The 9,912-nt window shown below is 32.8% G+C and overlaps 1 protein-coding gene across 1 annotated transcript; it reads left to right on the top strand.

Annotated features, from left to right (window-relative positions):
• Positions 1-3,977: 3,977 nt before the first annotated feature.
• LOC133334727 (dTTP/UTP pyrophosphatase-like) lies at positions 3,978-4,802 on the top strand. The gene is made up of 4 exons (XM_061543054.1): positions 3,978-4,067; positions 4,128-4,372; positions 4,442-4,588; positions 4,658-4,802. Exons 1-4 carry the CDS (start codon positions 3,978-3,980, stop codon positions 4,800-4,802), a joined length of 627 nt encoding a protein of 208 aa, XP_061399038.1.
• The last annotated feature ends 5,110 nt before the right edge of the window (positions 4,803-9,912 follow it).

Raw genomic sequence — 9,912 nt, 5'->3', positions numbered from 1 at the left:
CAAATTTGGGACACCCTGTAGAGAGCTAATTTTTAGATAGCTAACATAGCAGTATTAATTATTTGTTTAAAAAAATATATTACATTACCCCAATAGTTTGTTATGTGGCCAGACAGCTTTACAATCAACGGTTGCCTTGTTTATACAGGGTTCTTTAGTAACAATTTGCCTAGACAGGGTTATATAGTTACGTTTCTTTACACAGTGACAGAATTGTTATCAAACAAAATAATAGTGGAAATTTCTTATATAAATTATAAAATATAAATAAATTGAAAAGATAAATTAATATAAAATAAAAATAAATAACATAAAAAAAATATAAAATTAAAATAAATAAAATAAAAATATTAAATAAGAATAAATAAAATAAATATAAAATAATACATGACACATCGCCATAGGGAAATATATAAAAATTATATTACTATTAAAAAATAATACAAAAAATAAATAAAATTAAAAAATGATATAAAATAAAAATAAATAATATAAAATAAAACATGACACATCGCCATAGGGAAATATATAAAGTTAGAAAAAAACAAAAGCCAAAATATTGAAAATTATATTACTCTTATTTTTTTAATCCCTGCCACTTCCATTAAAATTACAAAAACAAAGGAATTTTATAAACGAAAAAAGACAAAACAACTTTAATATTATATTATTATTATTCTTAATACTTAAAAAAGGTTGTAATAAAAAACAAAAAAATATTTAGCATATTAAAATATACCACACATACTTTCTAACTACTTATAATGCAAAAAAAAACAACAAAAAATTAAAGAAAATTATAAACTATATAATATGTTATAAAAAAATATTTAAATAAATATATTAAAGAGCGTTTAGACTACGCAAACCATCCGATCTCAAATGTCAATAACATAGCGTATGCCATATGGCACAATAAAATAGGTACTCCATTTTGGAACAGCTGACTATCCGATTAACTGTCAAAGTGCATAGTGTATATCATGATGCAATAATAAGGTCATGTATCAAAACGAAAACTTTTCTTTTTGTCTCGACCATATGTGAAATTTTTCCTTATAATATTCCACATGGTTGGCAACGTTTCCCATCGAAATTATCCTCTATGTCAGTCAATCAAGTCGTCAGCTGCTCTAAATTGACTACCTATTTATTGTGCCATGGTCTAGTTCATAACACAATAAATAGATAGTCCATTTAGAGCAGCTGATGTCTCGATTAACTGTCAAAGTGCATAATTTTTACTTGAATTCGATGTGCAGTGTTACCAACCATGTGAACTATTATAAGGAAAAATTTGACAGATCATCGAGACAAAAATAAATGTTTTTGTTTGATATATCACCTTATTATTGCATCATGTTCTAGTTAAATTTGACGTGCAGAGTTGCCAACCATATTACTAGATGTTTTTGTTTTGATTATTTCATCATGTCATACACGATTAGCGTCTGTATTTTATTTGACATATACGCTAGGGAATTGTCATTTGAATTCATCTGGATTTCATAAATCTAAACGTAAATTTAGACTGTTAAATAAATCTTGCTCTCTCTCTCTCCTTCTTTTACTCTACTGGAAAATTTTACCAAAGAAATAATGCATCAAAAATTTAGTTTAGTTTTATATATTTAAATAAAATAAATCCCAAGCTACAAACAAATTGTAAGAATAGTAAATTATATACAAATGCAAAATAATATTAGCTTTAATAAAAATAATTGTTAAAAGACAAACAATGTCACAAATTATATACCTAAATATCTATAATATATCATCAGTTATAGTTAGAAAGCAAATAAATATAACTCCTTGTTAAATGCTATATAAAAAATAAATAATAATGAATATATTTTATCAAAATATAAAAGTTGTGTTCTTGATTTATTAAAATAATTTCTGGAAATTCAATTTGTTTAATTCCAATAATATTTTTTGAAAATTTGTAAATTTTCTGATATCTATAATTTCGTTGGTCCGATACATAATTGCCAACCCTCTTATGTGACATGTATTTAAACGTGTAAAACCGACTGTGCGCCATCTACATTCAATTTACCGTGTTACACCAGCAATGGGGTTGATGCAAAGGATGATAAACTTTTTATTGCCATATTGAAAAAAATTTTTATTAAATTTAAAATAAAGCACTAAACATACTCTGTGATATTTTGTATACGCTATTTATACTTTTTGTATATTGTAATATCATTTGTAACACTAAATTTATATTAAGCTGATATTCCAGTGTATTATTAACTAAAAAATCATGCATGTCTTTGAGATTTTAATGCACTTCTGTTGTACACTTTTTCTGTGTTATAAACTGTCCTGCACTGAACATACGCATAGGGCGACAATTTGCCTGATGACAATGCCGCAGTGAACACACCATTAGACCGTTATAAAATGGCAGTGCTTAGCCAACACTGAACATACCCTTTGTTGTTTTCGTTTAACTCATTAAATTCAGCGTTCTAACATTGAACTGATTAAAATCAACAGGAAAAATATATTTATTTTCATAATATAATATATGTACTGCTCATGATGTGCGTATGTGGCTAACAATGAATATCGCACATGTCCTGCCACATCCACCGCAATCTCCAGACCTCAACCCCATTGAGCATTTGTGGGAGGAACTGGACAGACGTGTAAAAAGGCGGCCCATTTCCAATAAGTCAGAACTTAAGCAGGCACTTATAGAAGAATGGCAAAAAATAGGGGAGGAAACTACCAAGAAATTAGTGCATTCCATGCCAAACCGTTTGGACGCAGTAATCAAGCAAAAGGGCTTGCCAACAAAGTACTAAATAGACAAATATTTTATATATTTAAGATATAAATATAAGTGTGCCAATACTTTTGTGCGATGAAATTGCCTTATTTTTTTGTTAAATAAAATATAAAAAAGTTTTAAAAAAAATTTTTCAAATAAAAATTTCTGCATTAGTTAAGTAACAACATGGGTTCTTTCGGAAAAATATTTTTTTGTGTAGACTGGGAGACGGTGCTGAAAAATAGCGGTCAAGTTAAAAATTGATGATTGTGCCAATACTTATGTGTGGCACTGTAATTACTTATTTACCGTTATAAAATAAAAGGGTTTTTACCCAAAACAAATTTAACAGTAAAACATCGAAACTGAACATACCCCACATACAATGTTCCCTTGTAACACTGAACACAAAATGGCAGTTTTATGACAACACTGAACATACCCTTTGTTATTTCATATTTATATGCAGTTTTAATTTCTAACTAATTAAAGTCAACAGAAAAATATATTTATTTTGATAATAGACTATAATTACATATTAATGGTCATAAAATAAAGTTCTTTTTTACCGAAGGCATTTCAACAGTAAAGCATTAAAACTGAACATACGCCCATACATATTTCCTTTCTAACACTGAACACAACCTGCATTTAATTGATATTTTTGGACCAATAATAAACAAATATAAGATGATAGAAGGAATGAAAAATAATTATATTGAAAAAAACACATAATTACATATTTGCCATTATAAAATATACTTTTTATAATCACATTCTTGCAAGGGAAGGCCAACTCACTGAACATACTCTCTACTGCTTTTACTTGTTAACACTGAACACAACCTAATTTAATTTATATATTTTGACTTTGAATTGAACCAATAATAAAAAATAGATGACCCTATGGGCTAGGCTCTGGTTTATGAATCAAATTGAATTGAAATCATAGCCATACATTTAATTTCTATACTTTAAGGACATTTAAACTGTGATCCACTGAACACACCTCCTTACATTTTTGTTTCTCTTTTGATTTCTCCTTGACTCATAACATTATTCGCAATTTTCTTTCTCCTGATATTCTAAACAAAAAAGGCCAAATTGACTTACACTGAACACACCCCTTGCACGTGAAATCAAAACAAAGCAACACAAATTCTCAGGAAAAGGTGACAGACAACAGCTCCTTACAATGCTGGCTCCAATTAAACATTTATTAGCCACGAAACGTATCATTTTGGCCAGTGGTTCACCGCGGAGGCAGGAATTGGTCAAGTCATTGGTAAAGAAAACAGAAAATTATATCGGTCAGCTTTCTTATTAATAATTTCTTTATTTAAAGGGTCTCAATGCTGAATTGTGTCCATCCACTTTTGAGGAGAACCTCAATCCCGCCGATTTTAAAGATTTCTCTAAATTTATAGAGGCCACTGCCTTGGGAAAGGCTGAGGAGGTATATAATCGTTTAAAAACGGGTGATAATCAAGAAGAGCTATTGGTAATTGCTGCCGACACAATGGTAACAATGGGTTCAGAGATTTATGGTAAACCCAAAGATAATGCCGATGCCTTGAAGATGATAACAAAGTAAGAGGGGAGGAGGGGAATGGAAAATTTTATTGGTATAATTAATTGATTATCCGGTATGTATTACAGTCTTGCTGGTAAATGTAACACGGTCTTTACCGGTGTTGTGCTAAAACATTCCAAAGGGGTACGCAGTTTCACCGAAACGGCTGATGTATATTTTGGCGAATTGTCAAGGGAACAAATTGAGGCATATGTTGCAACTGGTGAACCATTGTAAGTGTTTCGGGGGGTGGGAAGGGAACATTTACAAAGAGGTTTTAAAAAAATCGTAATAATTTTCAGAGACAAAGCTGGCGGTTATGGTGTCCAGGGTCTGGGTGGTGCTCTAATATCACGCATTGATGGTGATTTTTATTGTGTTATGGGTCTGCCGTTACATCGTCTGTGTTGTGAATTGAACAAATTGTTTCTGGAAGATGCCTCCTAGGAGGTTTTAGTTATTTATTTTGCGTTTTTTTTTTAATTTTTGTTAAATGTTTGTTACGACCACAGGGAAAATAAATAGAGGCTATATTTTTGGTTATGCGTAACATATGATGATGTTTCGAACTGGATTCGAATCACTCAGATTACGCATAGCTAGTCAGTTGAAAAGTTGTGTATTCTTGGAACCACTTTGTGGAAGGAAAACAACAGAGAGCCGGAATTTTAAAATATATACATTAAAAAGAAAGGGAAGAATTCAAGTCTAGGGTCCAGTTGAGAATCGTTTCGAGGTTTTTTCCACATGTAGTCCTAAAAACACTGATTAAAACCACTGCGGATTACATTTTTGCCGAAATCAGAATTCCCGATACATGAAAGGTAAGATCTACGTCAAAAACCCTATGTCGATTAAATATATTCGTGAGTTTATGGATAACGATTTGGATCATCATGTAGCTCAAAAATAGGATTTTTGTTTGAATGCCAAAATATGGTCTCTAATTAGAAATTTATATTTAAAATAGGACACCGGGAGACCCATATATAATATATTGTTATATATCGCCTATTATAATCATAATTGATGGGGATCCATTCGAGGGGGTATATTTCCAGGTCCCATAAAACTTTTCAAATGAATTCTTTTGTATTCCGATCGAAATGGTTTACATTGTTATATTTCCAATTTTTTTTTTATAATTCACTTTTTGAAGATACAGCATCTAAAGGAGTCCTTTCGAGGTCTCATATGTCTTTCCAAACGAATTTCCTTTAATAAAGACCTAGTTCGGGATTTTTCTTTCTGTGAATAGTTTAAGTGAAGCACTGTGACGAAGAAAGACACAAGTGACTGAAATGTATGTGACAAAATAATTTAAAAAAGGAACTATAGAATAATACTCTCCCCTGCATCCGAATTATGATGAGGAAAAGGACATTAGTCGCCTTAATTGAACACATTCAGTTTTAAATTCATGATGTCGAGTCTGGCTTACATAGTGTGAGAAAGAGAAGTGAATACAACTACATCCATAATTCTTTACAGTGAATATCAACATTGACATGGTTCAGAAAGTTCCTTTCAGTGAACAGCTTAACTGATGCTGTTCAGTGAAGAACGACACAAGCAAATGCAACTGCCAATCATTTGATGGTGAAATTATTAAAAAGATGCAAAAATCAAAATTGTGTCTCCCCCGCTAACCATATTATGGGAAGAGAGGAGATATTGCTCCCCTCTTTTATTACATACACACAATTTTATTTATAACTCGAATCAATCAATTCTTGTCAGTGAACATCTACATTGAAATGGTTCAGAAAGTTCCTTGCAGTGAACAGCTCAACTGATGCTGTTCAAAGAAGAACGACACAAACAAATGCAACAGACAATAATTGAATAGCAAACTTATAAAAATTGTGTGGAATTGTGTCACCCCGGGAACCATATTATAGGTAGGGAGGGGATATTACTCTCCTCTTACATACACTCAATTAAAAAAAAAAAATCTCGAGTTGAGATTACAGTAAATACAACTCCCCTAATTCCTTTTAGTGAATATTTATATTGCAATGGTTCAGCAAGTTCCTTCAAGTGAACAAATCAACATATGCTGTTCAATAAAGGACAAGGCAATCAAAAGCAACTGCTTGACATTTTTTATAGATAATTCGTAAAAAGTGGATACTCTCGCTGCAGCCTTAATATTATCAAAAATAATAAGAAACATCTTCGAAGTGGACATGGTTTTTCCGATTTTTTCATGAACATGGTTTAGCTGACATTTGAACAAATATATAATTTTCACTGACATTTGTTCATTTTCAATGTAAACATAGCTTTAATTTCGATTACTCGATTTTATCGTTATTGTTTACAAACGAAATAAATCCCAAAGAAAACCCCACAAGAAATGAGAGAGAATGCTGAAATACAAACCAATAAAAGAGAGACAATCCCCCAAATGGACAAAATTCGATTAAAGACCCCAAAATCGATCTATTCATCCCTAGCTGTCAAGTTGTTAAATATTTTAGTGTATTTTAACGTTTGAACATCATTGAAGTCGTCCAAACCAAATTGTAAAACAAAGGCCCAACCGTGAAACGAGTGTCTACTTGGCAAAATAAAAAAAAGCTCAACAAAAAGTGTTTAATCGTGCGCGAAAAATCATAATCGAGCTAGCAAAAATACAACAAACGCGTGAGAAAAAGAAAATCAATTTGATTTGTTTTTTCTTTCTTCTTTGCTCATTTGCAAATAATTCCGTGGAAGAAGAAAATTAATCACCACAAAAAAAGAAGAATACCTCACACATAAAAGTGAGGTTATAAATACTACAATCGACCGATTGCCTGCCTGCCAATTTGCTAACAAAAAGGCAGCCAAAGAAAAGTGTGTAAAAGCAAAAAAAGGAAGCAGTAAAACAAAATCAGGAAGTTGCAAAGTGGTGCATGTCTCTGTATGCTTTTTTTGACAAAAAATAATTTTGTGTTAACAACAATTTTGCAATAAATCAAGGAATTTTATTGCAAAACTAAGTTTGTCTAAACCAAACAAATCCTGAAATAATTGTTCTGTGTGTCTCTCAAAGCTGAAAGAAAAATTGAAAAACAAATTATTGTGAAATTTCTTTTTTGACTCAATTCGTTCGTTCGCTGGTTGTTTGTTGGTGTGTAATTTGGATTGCTGCCGACCAAGACTTCTCACAACGCCCATCTGGTTTTAGGTTGGTCTCAAATGTGTATGGCTATTGTGGTAAGTTTTCTTCTCTTCGTGTTGTTGTTATTTTTGTTATTATTATATAGAGATATATTTTTATATATTTTTTCGGATTTTTTTGCAGTTCTCCTTCTTGAGTGTGCTTTTATTTATATATTTATCGGATGTTTTTTTGGTTTTCTCCACTTTCTTCTAACAACATGAAATTTGTGGTGTGAGTCTTTTTAACCCCCACACCCAAAAATGTCAGACGTCAGATTTGTCAAATTGGCGTTTTGGTTTTTCTTAGTGGAATTTGTATTGAGGAATGGCATGATGTTTTGGGGATCTACAGGTGGATGAATCTTGGGTGAGGAGATAGACACAAGAAGCAGAGCTAATAGTGCGATTCAAGCAAAGCAAGATTTGAAGGGGCTCTTCTATAAAGAAGACCTCCAGCTCTTCTATAAAGAAGACCTCCAGCTCTTTTATAAAGAAGACCTCCAGCTCTTCTATAAAGAAGACCTCCAGCTCTTCTATAAAGAAGACCTTCAGCTCTTCTATAAAGAAGACCTTCAGCTCTTCTTTAAAGAAGACCTTCAGCTCTTCTATAAAGAAGACCTTCAGCTCTTCAATAAAGAAGACATTCAGCTCTTCTATAAAGAAGACCTTCAGCTCTTCTATAAAGATAACCTCCAGCTCTTCTATAAAGATAACCTCCAGCTCTTCTATAAAGAAGACCTCCAGCTCTTCTATAAAGAAGACCTCCAGCTCTTCTATAAAGAAGACCTCCAGCTCTTCTACAAAGAAGACCTCCAGCTCTTCTATAAGAAGATCTGCAGTCTTCAGAAGGTATGTGAGGGACTTCCTCTATTAAAAATAAGACCATTTGGAATTGTGAAATTCTCCCAAAAGAAGATATAGTCACAAGAAGCAGAAAATGTAGTCAAAAGTAAAGGAGGAAGTTTCAAGTTGAATTCCTACTGTGAAGAAGGTTTTCCTTTTATTATTCAGGTTTATTTAAAATAAAATGTAATTCTTCAATAAATATACAAGGTTACAGAATTATTGTATGTTGTTGTTGTAGCAGACCTATTGTTTTTACACAATGGGCCGAGGTGACAGACATTGGCTGAGTATAAATCGGGTCTTTTCGGATTGTAGAGCCCTCTGTCGTGGAAACGAATATTTTATGTAATTTGCTTTAGCTCCCTTAAAACCGTCCCCTCTCTCGTTCACTGCTTAACGACGACTGTTTTAATAACTCCTTTAATACTTGACAATTCGGCCTCTCCTGACTCTTCCTCCCTCCTGGGCGAACGAACTATCATCGGATTCATATTCATCTATGACATCCAGATTTAGGTCTCCATAGCATCATGGTTTCATATGATCTGTTGACATAACACCGCAATATTTCCTCTGCTTCCAACATAAATCTGGTAAGTCCTCTACCAAATAACGATCGTGTCTAATGATTCTTGTCACTATGTATGGTCCTCTAACTTATGTGATTCTCCTGTAGGTTGTGTTACTGTTTCAACAACCAAATCACCTTTCTTGTACTGTGTTAAATCGACTGTTAAATCTTTCTTTCCACCTTTCCTTTTGTTTGTTGATGTTAGCACCTGCCTGTTCTCTAATTATGACTTAATATACGATCTAACATGTCGTCTCATTCTTTGGAACCAAAAATCTCGTTGAATCCTTTGAAGAGTTTTCTCTATACCGAAGTGTCCCAAATCATCATGACATGCCTTAGCAATACGTCACCGAATCGTTTCCCGAATTCCTAACCTTTTCCCATTGTCCGTTTGCGGTATAGTCTACCATTCTCTATAACATAATCCGTCTTGATCTGCTTCGTTTCGTCAGCTCCTCCTGACCCTTGGCCATTGATGACATCGAAAACATGTTTCAGCTTGTTATCAGACATTTGTAGTTGATAAACCCAGTCGTTAATATTCATCGTGAGCACCAAAACATTTTCGGCTACTGTTCGGGGTTAACATGATGGTAGCGTAGAACTTCTGTTCATACCATCTACATGAGTCATCCTTGCACCAGATCAGTGAATGATTTAAAATCAAACTCCTGTAATTTAAACCATCATCTAGCTGTACGAGGAGGTAATGGGGATGTTACTTCCTATAGAATTGCATGCCGTGACAATCCTGAAACACTTCCCAAACAAATAGATTCTGAACCTTTCCAATGTTTCGACTATGGCTAATACCTCGAGTTCATGACTGGCATATTTACTTTCATCTTCAGTACATCTACGAGTGTAGTAGAAAACGAGACGGAATTCTTCACCTTCTCGTTGGAGTAATATTCCAGACAAACCGATAGAACAAGCATCTGTATGCACTTCATGTTCATTCTGGGGATCAAACAGTGCCAGAACTGG

This window comes from Musca vetustissima, unplaced genomic scaffold (genome assembly GCF_032173495.1).
Source record: "Musca vetustissima isolate MV318-11 ecotype Yass unplaced genomic scaffold, APGP_CSIRO_Mvet_v1 utg73803, whole genome shotgun sequence".
In the NCBI taxonomy this organism is placed as follows: Eukaryota; Metazoa; Arthropoda; class Insecta; order Diptera; family Muscidae; genus Musca; species Musca vetustissima.
This window is presented reverse-complemented; position numbering and strand designations above follow the sequence as displayed.

Coding starts and splice junctions, on each gene's coding strand:
- LOC133334727 (XM_061543054.1), top strand. CDS start 3,978: ATGCTGGCTCCAATTAAACATTTATTAGCCACGAAACGTATCATTTTG. Junction 4,373..4,441: donor GCCTTGAAGATGATAACAAA/GTAAGAGGGGAG, acceptor TATGTATTACAG/TCTTGCTGGTAAATGTAACA. Junction 4,589..4,657: donor GTTGCAACTGGTGAACCATT/GTAAGTGTTTCG, acceptor AATAATTTTCAG/AGACAAAGCTGGCGGTTATG.